The sequence below is a fragment of the Ambystoma mexicanum genome, chromosome 13, assembly GCF_040938575.1.
Source record: "Ambystoma mexicanum isolate Mex_15411 chromosome 13, UKY_AmexF1_1, whole genome shotgun sequence".
In the NCBI taxonomy this organism is placed as follows: Eukaryota; Metazoa; Chordata; class Amphibia; order Caudata; family Ambystomatidae; genus Ambystoma; species Ambystoma mexicanum.
The window spans coordinates 690806213-690824016 of NC_090938.1; the positions used below are offsets into that span (position 1 = coordinate 690806213).

General features: G+C 44.5%; 2 protein-coding genes across 3 annotated transcripts in view; one reads left to right on the forward strand and one right to left on the reverse strand.

Annotated features, from left to right (window-relative positions):
• Positions 1-17804, reverse strand: part of IKZF3 (IKAROS family zinc finger 3) — a 571204-nt gene that overhangs the window by 166013 nt on the left and 387387 nt on the right. The window contains exon 4 of the mRNA XM_069634764.1: positions 6037-6285. Within this exon, the coding sequence (XP_069490865.1) occupies positions 6037-6285 (249 nt within the window). The remainder of the gene's footprint in view (positions 1-6036; positions 6286-17804) is intronic.
• Positions 1-17804, forward strand: part of LOC138521724 (uncharacterized) — a 249845-nt gene that overhangs the window by 48334 nt on the left and 183707 nt on the right. The gene's annotated exons all lie outside the window — the stretch shown is intronic.

Consider the following 17804-nt stretch of genomic DNA (forward strand, 5'->3'; position numbering starts at 1 on the left):
TATGGCTCCATGAGAGGGACGTTTGTTGGTCTAGGTCGGTGCTTTTGTGGCTCATTTTGTGGAGCATGTTATGACTAAGGATCTTAAGGCGTCAATTGATGGATGGCTTGATGTACCAAACATAAGAGGGGCCCATGCTGTACTCAGTTACGCTGAAGATGGTGTGAGCGGGTAAAACCCTGCATAGCCACTGAGCTGAGGCCCTGACTAGGCCCTGTGCAGAGGGAGGACTGCATGTCTGTGATCTCTATTTGTATTATCTTGAGGATTAGAGGCAGGACACAGGCAGAGTGGGTGTGCAGGTGAACATGGAGAAAGAGCAGATGTGTTTGGGGGTGACTTGGCAACTTTCTGGTATTTCCTGAAAAAGACCTGACTGCTGGAAAAACCCAGCACGGAACAACAAGACGAGTTGGACCGCACACTCTGCAGCTACTATGAACACATTCCCCATTTAGTACCAACCTTAACATCTTGCACGCAGTTCTGCTCTCGTGGTGTTTTTGAGGATCTCAGCGATTGTGGCTTGTAAGAGGCACAGTTGGGGTTGGCTGGAGATATATTGAATGAGTAGGGATTCCTCAGGTTATTGGAGATTGAGTAGATTTCGGGGCATTCCTTAAGGACTACATTCTAGTATGCTCAAGTGAGAGGCATTGACTTCTAGATGGGGAGCGGTGGGAGGCACACCACGTGAGTCAGCAGTGCTAACCGACCTGACAATTCCAGGGGCTGCAGTAAACTGATCACTTCACTACATGGCCTGTTGCTGAATCCAAAGGCTTAGGCCACTCTAAGGGTAAACGGCGATGGAAACGACCCAAAACCACCATCCCTACACCCATGTCGCAACCTGATCTATCCTGTATCTGAGTATCAGTCATCAATTACTCTTCTTCCACCATCCACATACCTAGTAGACAGATATCTAATTGTCGTGACTCTACCCTCAGGGGGGCCCAAACCTTTGGATTCAGCAAAAGGTCATGGATTTAAAGACTGGTTGACAATATGTGTAATGTAACTGTTGTAATGGTTTTATATTTTCCGTTTTTTCTGCTCCTTGCTGGCGCTACTGATAAAATAAAAAGATTAACAAGATGAAACCGAAAAAAAGGATTACTATTTTGTAATTTGCTCATGCAAATTATCCATCTAAGAGTCTCCCACTGGGGGAAAAAAAATATCTCAAAATTCTGGAGGGAAGGCTGGTGAAGTTCCTCTGGGCAGGTGTGAAACCCAGAATTAAACTTCAGCGTTTCTAAAAGGAACTCATTCATGGGGGACTTTGAGTCCCAAATCTAAAATTTTGCATTTGCACAGTTCGTATGAGTTCACATTTTTGAGCCCGGAACAACTGGCCAGGGTAAAATATGAATCAGCTGTCCTTTCCCCGTTTAACACCCTTCAGTAGTTGGGTGGATCAACATCAGTGTATGGCAGAATGAGCAGTTTAAGACAGGAGGAGACACTCTTGCATGGAAGAATTGCATGGTGAATGGTTTCTTTTTATTGGGTCAATGTTCTGATAAGGGAATTTCTGTCTCTTTTGAAGACATTCAACAGTGTTATGGGATTAATAACAAAAATAGTTTGGAGGTATCTCCAACCATGTAACTGTGCAATGTCTAAACTGCTGGAGATTAGCAATTCTAGTAAAAAAAGACTCGATTTTGGATGGGTTTGTCAGATATATGGGTCTGTTGAAACAAAGTATAGCCTTGGCATATGGCATTCTGCAACCTGCAGCAGACGACTTAATAGACAACTTATGGAAACTATGGGAACGTGAATCAGGAATTGATTTGACACAACACTTAAGAATTACAGTATAATGGAATGGCACAGCAGTTCCAGAGACCCTAATAAACAACTGATATTTAATAACATACTTCACAGAACGAACTGGTATCCTGTAAAATTAGGATTTATGTGATCACTGCGCCGCCCATAACTGCAACGGCCGAAATGCCGACACCAGTTATGGCGTGGTGCAGTGATCATATAGATCACTGTGCCCGCTCCCTGGCCTGATTTTTCCCTTCCTATCCCCCACCCCCCCAATTTACCGTTCAAGGCGGCACACACACCACACTTCTGTGTGTGCCGCCTGCACCCTGCTATCCCTGCGGCATCAGCTCCTCCCACTAACGTGGGTTAGAGCTGGCGCCGCAGGGTGCTTTTCTTTTTTTTTTCTTTAGTGTCCCCCGCTTACCAAAATGGTTCCCCGTTACGGCACCCAAGCAGAGCGGGGGACACCCCCGTAACCCCTGCACTGCTTGGGCGCAGTAAATGTCACCCTCATTTTGTGCGCCCCCAAAGTCGCAGTAACTGCGGGAGCGCACAAATGAGGGTGACATTTTTGTACGATTCCGTAAAATTACACCAGATAAATAGTTCTCTCTCCTCTGTTTGCTGGAGGTGATGCAGGCAGGCTGTTATATTTGTGCACTTAGTATGGCATTGTGGTAGGTTTTGGTCTGATGTACCTGCTCTGATCCAAAGGGTGATTCCTAATTCCTCAGAGGTCTCCTCTGAATTAGCCTTGCTGGACATTGATTAATCTGAAGAATTGCCAGAGAGCAGGGAAATTGAGTGGAGAATCATCTCCCTGGCAGCTAGTAGGCCTAGTCCTCCGGCATTGCAAACAGTCCAGTACAATTGAAGAGTGGTTGGACTTATCAGATAGACTAACCACACATTACAGTAAGTCCAAATGCATTTTACAACAAGGACTTGATGAACACGAGGACGAAGGGGACCACTCCAGCAAGCAAAAATGAAGATGCGTTAGTAATTGAACACCTCGTTTGAAATTTGATTTGCTCCCAAATGTGGGAAAGTGCTATAGTGAGCACAATAAGGTGTTTTTTTAACCAAGGAAATCATTGGATGAACCCTTTAAATAATTGGGGTGCCATTTCAAGGATGAAGATACAGGAAGAATAAAGTTGCAGCGTTCATCTTTATACTGGTTTTAAAGATATTTTTGCCAATCATAATACTGAGGGTGTCTCTTTTTCAAGAAGAGTGCACAGGAATATAGGGCAAGTCTCTTTCTATCCACTATCCTAGATAGGCAGCTCATCCTCATCCTCTACGGATACTGTGCACTCACAACGAAAAGTAGATTCCTTTAAATAGGGTAAAATAGTGACTTTGCAGCACTCAAAAATGTAAAGTATTCTTTCTTGTGTGTGGTATAAAATGGACTCATCAGATACCAGAGTACACGAGGATATGCATGCGAGAGATAATTGGGTTGATAACAATTTCTCTATTTGGGTAGTGTAACTTGATGTATGTAAATTCCAATACCCTGAATACATACTAATAAAACGTGTATGACGATTAAGAACCTGGATTAGTGATCCTTTGTACTTTGCAGTTTATTGTGTTTCAATGGGTGGGTTCTGAGGTGGGAGTGAGCTGATAAGGTTCTTAGGGGAGTTAATACTATCCCTTTTGCTGATTGTTTTTATTACGGTATACTTGGAAAATATATAGACGGCATTCATCTCCTCAGGTACTTACTTCAACAAGACTTACTGGCTGGCTTATCTCGGCTTGCAGAACGCCTACCTGGTGGTGCCTGTATTTCCCACACCAAGGTGATTTTGCAGTTCAGGTGGAATGATCAGGTGGGAGAATTTGCCAGCTTGTCGTTCAGCCTTGTGCAGCCCCCCCCCATGTGCTTCATGAGGTTGATGCACCGAGTGGCGGCTGCAGTATATACTCACGGCGTCTGTCTTATTATTTACCTGGATGACATGATAATCATGTCTCATGATACAGATTGTCTGCATGCCCACATCAATATGGCGATATCTCTCCTCCAGACCTTACATTATTTGATAAATTGGAAGAAATACACATTTTTCGGTTTTCAGATGGACACATCATCAGTGATGTTGCAGCTCCATCTCTTGAAAGATTCACAACATCAATAGAGAACAGTGCTTTACTCTAAGCAAAGGGGGGTGTCCCTCTGAACTCACAACTTGATCAGAACAGTAGGTGTAGTGGCTTCTTTCATTCAAGCCATATATCTGGTCCTTTTCATTACAGAGACTATGACAGGAACAAGAGAAGAAATCTCGGCAGGGGCCTGTCACATGTCGACATAATGTGACTGGTGATTTTCACTTGAATCTGTTAGCCTCCAAGTTCAACCTCTTCAGCTGGATGGCAGGCCCTTTCCCAATGATTTCAGAAGCCTTTCTGCACCAGTTAGATCTGGGGAAGAATATGTTTTTCTTCCCATCATGATAGTATGAGCACTTGCAAAGGGAAGGAAGGAGAACATGTCTCTTATTAGTAGGCCCCCTTTGGCCGTTACAAGCCTCTTTTTCAATTCTGGAACGTTCCTCAGCTTCTCCAATTCAACGTATGCCAGAATGTGGATTTTCTGTTCAATCAACTGGGGGACCATCACCTAATGCTGCAAAGAAGGACTCTGCACTTGGCTGCGTGGCGGGATTCAGGGCTTGCACTAGCCTTTCACCATCACACCGACATAATTACCAGGAACTTGTGTACCTCTTCCACAGTGAAGTGATTTGAGACGACATGGGCCACCAGAAGTGGCTAGTGTGTGGAATGGGGTGTTGATCCTGTTTCATCTTGTTTGGTGATAGGGGGGCAATTTTCTAGCACACTCAGTGGAAGAATGGAAGACTTTGTGGATGATAGGGGTCTACAGGCCCACCATTTGAGCAGGACATACCTTGGCGGAGGAGTCCCATGATGGGGAGCACCTGCATGCTTGTCATCTCCTGAAAGGGGTTACATTTACGAGTCTGGCTTGTAGATATACCACAAGAGACGTCAACGTTGTGTTGAGTCTTTTTCTCGATTGGCGGTGCAATGACTGCCTTTTGCACAAGCCTTTGTCTGCCAAGCTGACTATGCAATCATAGCTAATCTCTTGCAGCCTGTAATGTTTCACAAAGTGTTTTTGTGCCCAAGAGCATTGCCTTAATGATGTGCTGTCATACGAATACGAATTTGATGTCTGAGCCCTATCATGCTTTTCCTGGGAACACTCTGCAAGGAATAAGAGATGTTCTCTGGGACGGATGGGCTCACTGGTGTGATTCATGCATGTCAGCAGCCACACTAGCACAGTGGGTCCAGTGGAAAGCCAGGATTGGCACAGCGATGTTCAGTGAGCACCCCAATCATGAGGCGATGATCTCTTAGGGCTCCAGTCTACGGGCTAGACAGGAGGAGATTCTGAAAATGACAGACTGGTCAAAGCACTACACATTCAAGGAATTTTATTTTAATCCCATAGGGAATATGGCTTAAATGATTGTAAATTATGAACTAGCATAATAGCGCCCCCAGACCTTGCCAAAGACTATGAATTCCCATTACTTGCTAGCATAAGGGAATGCGACTTCTATTAAATAGGCAGAGGCAGGTATTAGCCCACTGTCACTGAACAGCAAGTGCACTATCAATTGCCTGTCTGTGTGTTCAGCAATGCTGTGTTGGACATTGGTTCCCTGCGCTTTGCAGACAATGTGCCTTCTCTGAGGGTTTAGAAAAGAAGGGCTCTGATTAATGGTATAATCATGCTCTCTTGAATGGCTGTTTCTCAAGGAGGGCAGGTGCCTCCTCATTATCGTTCTTCTTGGTCGTTGCAGTTTTTTGGAGCTGGAAGAGTCCGAGTGCATCATGTGCACATCCACTGACTTTTTTTTAGTTCTGATATTTTTATTGAAAACCCAAAAGATACCCATATAAGAAAGCAAAATGTTTTGTTCGTATCAAAGAAAGAGGAATTAATAGCAGGATGTGACCTCGTAGAGAAGGACTGGCTAAGACTGGCCAGGTACTAGAAAGTGATGTTTTAAAGTTCAAATACAGAAAGGCTCATGTGCTGCTGGGATTTGTAACTTGTGTAACTTTATGCTTTACTGCAGGAAGTGTATTTGCCCCAGTGTCTTTAATAGAACTAGCCCTTCCTTATACTAAACATTAATGGGAATTCCTATGCTGGGGAATGCTAGAGCGGAATTGTGGTCTTACCTGTGTGACTCCGTTTGTGAACCATCAAGACATTCATGCTGATGCAGGGAAGTCCACACACATCACAGGTGAGCTTCCCAGTGGCTAGCCTGCCACTGTCATAGCTGCCGGCATGCCTCTCCAGCTCGATGCTCTCGTAGTCACTGCGGCAGTCCCTTCTATAGTGGTATGAGAGGTCCTCTCCATTCTCCATGGAATCCTCCTTCAGGTTGTCCTCTTCTTCTGCCTGGAACTCGTCCTTTATAAGATCTGTCCAGCGGCATGTATGAGACATAGGGAGAAGCAGAGATACAGAAACAAAAAAGAAGAGAACATAGGATTATGTTTTGCCCCCATCTATGCAAGACTTGCATCCAACTCCACTCCTCTCACCTTCAGCACTTGAAACATACTGCACCTTTACCACCTAGATACAACCCCTCACTTCCACCTACCTTGTCTTCAAGCTCAGCTCTTCACCACTTAACCCAAATCACTCGTTCTCACCACCAAGGTACTTAGCATACTCTTAACACCCCTCCCCTCTGCACCATTCATCCCACCTTCGTAACACCCTTGTCCAGCATCCACACAACTCTCCTTCATCTCAACACATTCATCATCAACCTCTCACCAGTTTTCCACAAGCTCAACCTGCTCTCTGACATTCTTTTTGCACAGCCACTTCCCCAAAACCTCATGAAGGTCAATGTGGATCAGAGCACAAATAATGGACTCAAAGAAGGTATTTTGGGTTTCTCTGCTCAGAGCCCATGCTAGTCACAAAGACAAAAGCAATCACAACTTAGTGCCCCAACACCAACAGCCCTCCACCGCTCCACCATTGGTGATGTCTGAATGCACCGAGCTTCTATGCACCTGGTGTAAATGTCCCGTCTAAATATAACACAGTGGTTTCACAATACCCTGTATGGGTTTCATGCTCCACTGGCTATGCAGCAACAACTCTCTGCAGAGTTGAGATAAGAGGAACTGAGTTGGAATTAAACAAGTGAGATCCCAAGGCAACAGGTGTATTGAACCACCATTGGACCGCAGACTGCTGCAGACCCACTAACTAAAGGGCCATCTGCCAAGTAACGCTAAGATTATCGTCGCACCCCCTAACAATCATATATCAAAAAATGTAAGGCTGTAAATATGTGCACAGGGTTCGAAACTGAGGGCACCTGGGAGCTAGTTAGCTCCTGCTTGTAACCTAGAATAGCCTGATTAGCTTGACAAAAACAGCGACCAGGAGCATCTTTCGACTCCCCAGGCCAACTGACGTTGAACAAACACACCTATGTGAATTCAACTGTGTTCATTTGGGACAATCTTAAAATAAACACTAGGACACATATGTATACCATTTAAAGCATAAGGGGGTCATAAATAATAGATACAATGACACGTGAGCATCTTATGTGAAAGTTTGTATTTGCATTTATTTATTTGTATTGCACATCTTGCCCTGGGGCATCAGGGCGCATATTTGCAGAAAGTGGTTACATACAGGAAACGGTTACATACATGCGAGCAAGTATCCCATATATTTGCAAGGAAGTGGTTACATAAAGGAAACGGTTACATACAAGTTACATTTTTGTGCAAGGCTATGTACTAGCTCCTCGTTCCCTAGTGGTAGCGCCTGGTCACTGGTTAATGCTGGATACCCAGGAGTTGCTATTAGCTCCTGCTTAGCCAATCTTCATTTCGAGCCCTGTGTGCATCAAAAATAAATGCCTCAAAGGACTAGACTATGGGTTATTGTGGTAAAGTCCACTGAGCTCTTCATTTTCTATTCTATACAGAAATGGGGAGAGCAAAGAGGGTCAACAAGTGAGACCAGGGTAATATTCTGCATGGGTTAGTGTGGTTGAATTCAATGAACACTTCCTTTTTCATCCTAAAGTGGTCAGAGCAGTGAGGGTCATCATGGCAGAAAAGGATTAAATGAACCACACTCCACCTGCTCACGTGTTCAGTGGTGGTGGGTGCACCAAACATTGCACCTTGGTGCAAGGTATATCACCTTTGGGCCAGCTTTTCTGGCATTGAGACAGCAGTGAGATTATTGGGTGACTCATAAGTATTAACCCCTGCAGGACTATCTCACAATGGATATAAGTCGGAACCACCCTTGGGAACGCAAGGCTGCATGACTGTACTGGACTCATTTAGTGAGCAAATATTTACTGGACGGGTTAAATGAAAATGAAAAACTACTGTGAAAGCCAGAACTTTAGCAACATTAATGGTTAGAACGTGGTAGGCAAATTTGCAGAGAACCCCAGGTACACACATGAAGTGATCAAACACTTTGAGAGAAGGATGGTGATTTTCAAACAAAGTCTATGGAAAAGTAAATTCTTAGCCAGAAGGTTTTATCAATAAAGGGTTCCAACTAGGTTTCTAAATAAGCATATACAACAAGAAAACTAGATCCAAGTAGTGAAAATAAATCCAAAAAACGGACTAGTCCACGGTGTAGCTCCCCCGCCCTCATGCAATGAGGACTACCTATCTGTTAACTACGGATCTGTAGCTAGTGGAATGCTCAAAATATACATATTGAACAAATGGAAAATTTTCTAAGGGGTTCTATGGGCCTCATTACAACTTTGCTGGTGCAGAATTAACGTGGTAGTATTACCGTATACCGGCAAATTTCTGCAGTACAAGTTAGCCGGTGGGGTGGAGGAATTACCTCCCTACTGGCAAAAACAGCCAGTATTACCGGCACCAGTAATGCCGGAAAATCCCCCTCCATGGAGTCCAATGGGACTCCATGGAATGGGGATTAAGAACACTCGTAATACGGAGGTAAATTTTATTGCAGTATTTATTTTTTACTGCATTATTTTACTGATTCTGTTGCCGTATATTGTGGATGTCACCTTGCTGGACCCCCCACCCCCTGAACCTGTCCCTATCCCATATTGCCTCACCCAAACCTCCCTGTATTTTGAGCCAAGCATTAAGTAAAAAAAGACTGTAGGTTTACCAACATAACAGACACCCAATCAAGAGACACCATCATGAGAGGTAAACACAGGTGGACGGCCAGCACCACACGTGGGCAGAAAGTGCATGCTCAGACAGGCTGAAAGACTATACAGTCAGCAGTGATCCCCATTTAGAGTATATGCCAAAGGATAATGAGCCTCTTTCTATCACCTTTCCATACACTCTATCTTGCTGATGGCATTGAAAATTAGTTTATTTTATCACCATTTATCAATCACACACACTAATGGGGAAACAGACCTTCCTGCCAAAGGCCAACTATAAAAAGATGCCAAAGCCTCCCGACTTTGAGGGTGGTAGGATGGCAATACAGAGTATCAATGGTGTAGCAGAGAGAAGAGAAGGAGAGAGACATTGGATAAAAACCCAAAGTGGCCAAGCCCAATAGTCTGCATAGTAAGACGTGTACAGAACAGGAGGTGGCTAAGCGAAGTGGGCCACACTGTAGAACAAGCCAGGCTTAGGAGAAGCAAGACGGCAGGGTCTACTAGGATCCTTGGGTTTAGGGCTCACAGGATCCATGGCCTGAAGGAAGGAGCTGTGAGCTCTAGCGGAGATACGGGTGGCAGCTGATAAGCAAAATATCACCAACTAAAGAAGTTTGAATCCTTGGCTGGACAGGAGGGGGGTGGGAGTCATAATAATTGCAGCCTGATTAGCACCTAGGGGGAAGAGACCAGGGGGTGGGATATACCTAAAGGGGGCCCTACATCATGTTGGGAAGCTACAGGTCTTTCCTTGTAAAGCAGCAAGTAATCCCTAGGACTAGAGGGGTAATTATAGACGGCTTATCTCGGGAGGAGTTTATTAAAGGCTACAGCATCCCAGGGCACTACTTGGTATCAGTATAATCTGCTGAGGCCAAGACTAGGAAATGTGCTGGGAATTTAAAACAATCAGAGACTGAGTGATCTAAAGGCCACTTTCCTGGGTGTGGAAAACCTGAAATGTGTGATTTAGCATACAGACAGGACTTGCTTTATACATTCGTCCTCCCTTGGGATGGTTCCCTGCCTACACTTCCTGCTAAAAGCAAAATATAGTTATTGGGTGTTGCATGTTCTGTGGTATCCACCCCATGACAGTGGGTAATTCTGCATGGTTTTAATTGAACTAATCCAATCCATGGTAATTGTATAATACTAAGGCTGAGGAGGAATTTCCAAATGTAGAGATAGTCCAGCAAGATACGTCCGTATGAAATCTTAAAATTAAGAATCCAACAAAATGCACAATTGGAGGGTCAGGCTGAAGGGAGAAAATCACTTTTTTTTAGCATCAAACAAATTGAATAACTATTGTAAGTGCCCAAGAATGATGGTATTAAAACCCAACATCGAAACAATATATTAACAAGGAAAGGAAGCGCCTGTACTTCAGCATGGGTAAGTGTACAAGGGAAATCAGAAAGTCCATGTTTTTCCCAGTAAATTAAAGGACGAGTTAACCAACTAACAATTATTGAAAATAACATCAACTGAGCAAAATGTGTTCCCGTTTACTGTTCACCAAAATGTTTTATCACAGAAGCATCATGAAAGGCAAAGGGTCATACATCAATGTTCCCTCACATAACTACCTCTTATTTTACCTTCACTTTAAGATTAAGCACCAACTGATGACTGGCAGTAAACCTTTGATGTTTAACATTTTTTGAGAGCTGACGAAAAAGGAAAACATCTTGGTCTAGAGGATAAAATTGGTCAAGGACTTGTAGAAACTCTTTTGGCATTCATCTTGCTGTGGAAGAGAGGCTAGTCCAAGTTTGGGGCAATGCCTCCATTTTACACAAAGTGCGATGGTTTCACGAGGTTCAGAGACTGAAGTTTGTATGTGACCAGTCACCTAGAGAGTGATCTTAAAAACCACAGAAGTATCAAACACTTCATGTTCAAAGGGGTAACTAGGAGAGGAAAGACAAGGAGAAATCGACAGAGAAAAAAAGAGAAGGCACTGTGAGAGATAGAGAGAAAGCAAAAGACAGAGGAGGGGAGGAGAGAGGGTGGGAGATAGAGGGAAACAGAGACAGATGTAGTCTTGGGTCTTGAAACACGATTAGCATTACATTCAGGCATGGTGTTCTGCCAATGATCTCTGCCTTAATGCCCGTAAGATGGAGATCCTTCTCATTAGGATGGCTGTTCCTCCTTTGGGAAAGGGGCATTAAGTTTGCTACGCAATACACTCCCTAGAGGACAGGGCAAGCGTGATCGCACTGGGGGTAACGCCGCCTTACGGCACAATAACTCCCAAGTGAACCGATCTGTAACACCTCCCTTATCACCATATCCCAAATGGTTGTTACATGCAAGTTAACTGTTAACAATATTTAGGAAAAGGGCCCTTGAAATGTGCTTGGTTGTGCGGATGACCCCTCCTGGAGGCCTGAATGACAAGATTTATGGCATTCTCTCTCTCATCCCAGGAAGAGACATATAGTGGATAAGCTGTTTACCTGGAGAACAGGGGCCGAGGTAGAACAAGTTGACCGCTGGGAGATGGCCAGCGGTAGAGTTGCCGATCCTAGGAGCCATGGACGCCGCAAGTCCTGAGCCCTATGGACCAGAGAGAGGGAGCTGGGACCAAGACGGCAGACATGAACTGAGGCGTCTGGACAAAACAGAAAGCAGCCAAAGAATCGAGCAGCCTTCTGTCCGGGATCCGCACTTCTCGGTTTTCTCTCCCTCCAGATGGTATCTAGCTTCCTCATCCTGCCAAAAATGTTCTTCCACTCAATGGCATCTGCCTCTATCTGTATATCTTCTACTCCACTTCCAGTCTTCCCCCTCTCACCAATCAGAATCTCAGTCTGCTAATCTCTCAGTCTTCTCTTTTCATGGATTAACCAATCCCCACATTTATCTCCTCCAAGAAGGTATTTCTCCTCTGTACCATCTTTCCCTCTTCCATGATATCTCTCTGTCCCAGTATCTCTCTTTACTTTGTCTCCCTTTACTCTGCACACACCTGCTGTCTTCCAACTTCAATGTCTCCCTCTTTCTGGAATATATCCTCCCTCTACCACAAAGGTTCTCTCCCTTTCAAGATCTTGCTTCTGTCCAATTTCTCTCTCTGGTTTGATCCTACTCTCTGTCTCACACACGCCTTACGTCTCCACCTTGAGGTCTCCCTCCTCCTCCTCCCCATGCCTCTTCAACCTCACTTCTCTCCAAACATCTCCTTCCAGGTCTCCTCAGTTGCACTCTCATAAGTCGGGCTCACCAGTACTGGGGTCTCCCAAGGTTTGCTGCTCTCCTGCTGCCAGCTCTGGCACTGACTGACTGGAATGGCTGCCTCTTAAAGGCCAGTCTATCCTGCCCTTGAGTGGTGCTACGACACCACCTGGGCTTTGATTGCTGGGCTCGTCTACTCTCTGTGTGGGCCCTGGGCTGAGAGTCAGGTGAGCTGAAAGGTGATTGACCTAAACCCATTATAAGCCCTGCCGTCATTTCGGATTGGAAAACTGCCCTTAATCTATAAGTACTTCACCCTCCCTCTTGGAACCCCGCTGTCACTGCCTACTTCAGTTCGGGGGGTAAGTTCCATCATCAAATAGGGGATAAAAGCGATCCATAATTCATGATATTTTAATGCCTGTATGAAACAAATGGATTCCAAAGAAAAACGCCTTGCCTTTACGTCTGGTAAATAGCAGGCGGATTCCACTGGAAGCCATTATGAAATGTTGCTTGCAAAGTGTAATTTGCTGCAGTGTTTCATTACTCACAAAGTGGAGAGTAAAAGTGAAGAGTTAAGGCAATTTTGCGTTGATTTACTATTCACATTTACACTCATCTTTGGGAGTGTTGAAAATTGCATGAAGTGCACCCAACAGCACATAAGTGCTAACATTTGCGACCACCTGCAAGCAATTTGCATTTTATATAAAATGACCCAGAGTCCTTCTGCTTTTACAGCATGTGAATCGTGAGCTAGAAAGCCCACTGGTAAAGCTAGGAAGCTGCAAGATACATCCACATTTCCCTCAATTCTATTCATAATCCAGCATAAAAGAACAGAAGAGGCCGTAATTCTGGTGGTAAAGCAATTTTCTTACCCAATGGCCTTCCTTGGCATGGAGAATGTCATTTGAATGTTAAACACTTTCACATGTCATTGCTTACAAGAAGCACATATTTGTCTTATCTTGATGGTTAATTGGCACATCCCATCAGCAAAATCCAATCTTGATGAATTCACGTCATTGTTAAAGATTATTTCTTCTGCATGGCATAACCCGGCCTTCTTACTTGTTCCTGTTGGTGATATCAATTTGAAGTTAGATCACTATCCTTCTCAGGCAAGGGGAAGGAGCTGGAACTGTGAATGGAATGTGTGCAGTAGTAGCAGAGGCAGAAAGAAGAAGCACGGTGCTGGCAAATCAAGCAGAAGTGGAAGAACCAGAGGGACGCCGGAACGTTAATGCAGCAGACTGCACCTGCTTGTTCTGAGAGGGTCCTGTTTCCCCAAAGTCTGAAGTACTGAGGCTGAAGTGGAAGAAGTGCAGAGAGGCTGTCTTTCCCCATGTGAGCCTGATTGCTGAGCAAGAAACACTTTGGGGACCGAGGGCGAAGAGCTGTGGGCGAGTCGCGGGTCTATGGAGCGAGAAGGGCTCCTTAGTCGAGTGGCCGGACTGAAGACATCCCGGCAGAGGAAGGGTACGGGTCCAAGTGACCCAGAAGCAGTGGAAGTTGTGCAAAATGCAGGAAGAGGATCACAGAAGCTGGTGAGTCAAACCTGGCGGTCTGATTCCTTCCACGAGCACTGCTGGCAACAGTATCCAGCTTGAATGTTAACTCACATAGAAGTAGAAGCAAGTGGAAGTTGTTCGTTGAAGTCTATAACGAGGGAACAAAGGAAAGTAGCACTCACCTGTGATCAGAAGTATTTATTTTCCTCGCGTAGAAGCAAACACTGATAAAAGGCCCTTGTTAAACCCTTATGCTATGAAGAAGTGGTCACGTGTCTTTCGTTAAACCTAACGAACACTGCAAAAGCATTATTGAACACTTAAAACTTGACAAGAAGTGGATGCATGTGCCTAATTTTGTTTTCCAAGTGAAGGACATAAAATTGATATCAATTTACATTATTTTCCACTGTAATTATAAGGTACACTTTATTCAGCTGTAATTTCTTTAAATGTAGTGTATGGTATACAGTTTGATGTACGTACAAAAGCGAATATATTAATAAATAGGATAGTATTTAAAGATTCTTCTCCTTCTATAGGTTATCTGTTTTAGTTTAATATTACATCATAATTAAGTTAGAGAAGAAATAACTAAAAGTAATATAAATGGCTGCAAGTTTCAAGGCTATTTTGGTGGTCTTGTAAAAGCCTCAGTACCGTCAAAAGTTTTTGACAGACAGATGATTGAGAAGCTAAGGGAAATGAGTGTCCCGTTTGCTGAAGTCCCTATGAACAGTGTGTTGGAAAGTTGGCAAAAGTGAACCCGGCAGAGGGAAGCCGACAAAAAGGGGCGAAGCCCGAAGAACTGTTTAAAAAGACATTAAGATTTGTGAAAGTAAGAAAAGCCAAAGTGAGCCCAGAAGAGGGAGACAAACCTCTAAAAGGGGTCCGAGCCCGAAAGAAGGAGATCCGGGGTGGAAAGTTGTCACCCAAATTGCATTGAAAAAGTAACTGTTTCATTGATTTGTTGCATAAGATTTAGTGAAGGGTCTACGCCCGGAAGCGGAAGACCCAGTGGTGATGCCATCACCCAAGGTATACGTGAAGCAGACCTTTGTGTTTGTTGGATACATCAGGTCTCGAAGGCAAAAGACTGTTGTGAAAAGAGACTTGACCATCGAAGAACCTGATAGCTGATACAGTACTGTTGGCTCATGCTGGAAAAGCTTGAGCATGTGTTGTGCTTAGGCTTAGGAGATCCACTTTGTCCCTTGCTCAAAACATGGGGAACGGAGACCCTTAGATAAAAGCCATCCTGACATATGATTTGAGAACACTTCTTTCTTTATTGAAACCCTATTCCATACTCTTTCTGTAATTAGTTGTAAGGACTTGGCAATAGGTTTTTCTTAGTATAGGCCCTTTTATTTGACACAACGCCACCAGGACTGCCTTATTTTTCATTTGATGGTCGACGCTTGCTTCCATCTTAGATTTAAGTTAGGCGTTTTTCCACCCTGCATTCATTGTTCAATAAACACCCTTGAACTGTGATCACTTGCGTCCGTCTTTACTGTTGCCACCATGAGTTCCTTACAGTAGGGAAACCCGCTTTAGTTTAGGGATAGTTAGGAGTTTCATCTTTATCATCATAAAGGCATGGAAAGGGTTAATTCATCCACACAGGACACGTCTACACACGTGATGCATTTGAAGACCCAAAAGCTTTTTTGACAAGCTCCCACTCCAGAGGGCACCCCAAATTCAAGGACTTCACTAATAAAAATCAATAACAAACAAAAAAAAAACAATTCCTCATAGTGGCCTTCCACGGATGATCCTTGCAATCTGGAAAGAGCGGGCCCCACCTTTAAGAAGAAAGCATGCCCATCCAACGAAAACCCCTGCTCTCTGCAGTGAAGTGAAAAGCCCTTTAACCTACCACACCTACTGGAGGCCAGTATAACACAAAAAAAAGATAAGAAAAAGAACCCAGGGAGGAACGCAACTCAGGGGAGGAGGGACTCAGGCCTTCCATGCCAGCGAAGGCACAGAATAGCTGAGTGGCTGTGCGACTGAAGCCTCTCTACCCCAAAACAGCCACCTAAGGCCCACACACATGCAAGGTGAGGCAGGCCAAGAGCCCCATGCCACAGGACATATAGAGGGAGCCAGCCAAGGGACATGCCGGTCGTGGAGACCCCCTCCTTCCATAAATAATTAAAATGAAGCAGCCGCAACACGAGGCACGCTAACAGCAGTGCCCGCCCCCTTCCCAAATGAAATAGTGTAAAAGTGTGACCCGGAATAAGGGAGAAGTCCACCCCAGAAACAGCAGCTCAAACCAGACAAAGCCCTCCTTCGGTCCCAAACATAAGAAGAAGGGTGGGCTCCATAGACCACAGCAAGAAAAGGTAAGCACATAAATCATAATAGAAGCACAGCAGTAGGGTAACAGTCTGGAAACTACACCTTCGGCACCACTAAAAACAGCAAAAAGCAAGGAACATCTTATTGGCCAGAAATAACACACACCCCAGCGCCAAACACGGCTAGAGGGATCAGCCCCACAAATTTCAGACCAGTCTACGCCAGCCCACGCCATCCAACGATACTCTTGTTGAAACACTCTGCTCTCTCAACCATCCTCTGCAATCCTGTTATAGATATGGGCTACCAAAAAATACTGCAATTAGTGATGCAATCGGAAACAATTACACTGCCTGACCACGGTGCAGTGCTTCTTATACTCCAGGAAAAGATACCTGACCCAACCCCTGCAAATGTTATCCCTGAAACTACTCAGGAACCATCGCAAATTCCCATAACCTCTAGGCCAAGACAAAACCCGCCCCTACAACATTGCATAAATGGAAATAAACCTAAAACCGAGACAACCATAGCAGTCCCATTGGTTTTAGACCAAGACACACAGAAAATTCCAACACCAGAAGAACTCCCTCCAGTACAACTAGCAAAACCTCTTGAGGTAAAAATAGGCCTTCTGAACATCAGATCCATGAACAAACATGCCGAAAGCATCCATGACTACATCATACATGATGATCTAGACATTATGTCTAACTGAGACTTGGCTGCAGGAATCCATCGGCCCCACCATCGACATTGCAGAGAAATAGGTAACAGTGGTGGAGTGGCTATAAAAGCCAAGCAAGATTTCAACCTATTCCCCTCACCTATCCATCGCAATGGATGTGAAACCCTTCTTCTCAAATTGACCCCAACTAAAAATAGTTTTATTAACATCATTGCAATCTACAGACCCCCATCACTGGCCTCTGACTTCAATAATGAATTGACACAGATGCTAAATAACCTAAAAGGGCCCAATACAGGGACAGTGCTCCTTGGTGACTTAAATAGATGGAGAGGGAATATCAAAGACAAAGAAGCTATATCTCTTGACAAAGACCTAAAATCAATTGATTTTCTCGTGAATAACTCAGAACCTACATCGAATAAGGGAAACCAACATGATTGGATAGTTTCCAATAATGTGAAAACTACTATGCTAGGAACAAATCCATGCATATGGTCTGATCACCATAAAATGTAACTGGTACTGACACCCAAAGAGAATGTCAGGAACACGAACAATGTACCTAAAAAAGTTTGTGGAAGGAACTTTAAAAAGATCACTCCCCTTAGCCTGGCACAAGGCATTGAAAATATCATGAACACGCCAGTAGACAAGGGGCTTCATTATGAGTTTGGAGGCAGCCATGGAGCTATTAGCTCCATGGCTGCCTCCAAACCGGGCTCCATTACCGGGTTCCTGCAATGAGGAATAACCGGGTCATTCCGACGTAGGAGGACCCGTTAATTCCTCCTTGCAGGAAACATTCCCTATTCCCATTTGAGCCCCCATAGGGCTCAATGGGAATGGGGTTGGAGGTAACAACGGGCACATTACAAGTGTCCCGTTGTTACCTCCCTTTTCCCCTTGCGAGAACCGGAAATTACGTCTGGTTTTACGAGACGTCTGATCCGAGTCCCGCAAAGGGAACCTCGTAATCGGCCCTGACGGAATGAAGGGGGCCGGTCCCGTACCGGCTCCCTTGATTCCGTCAGCACCAGGGTTGTAATGAGGCCCAAGGACTTGTGC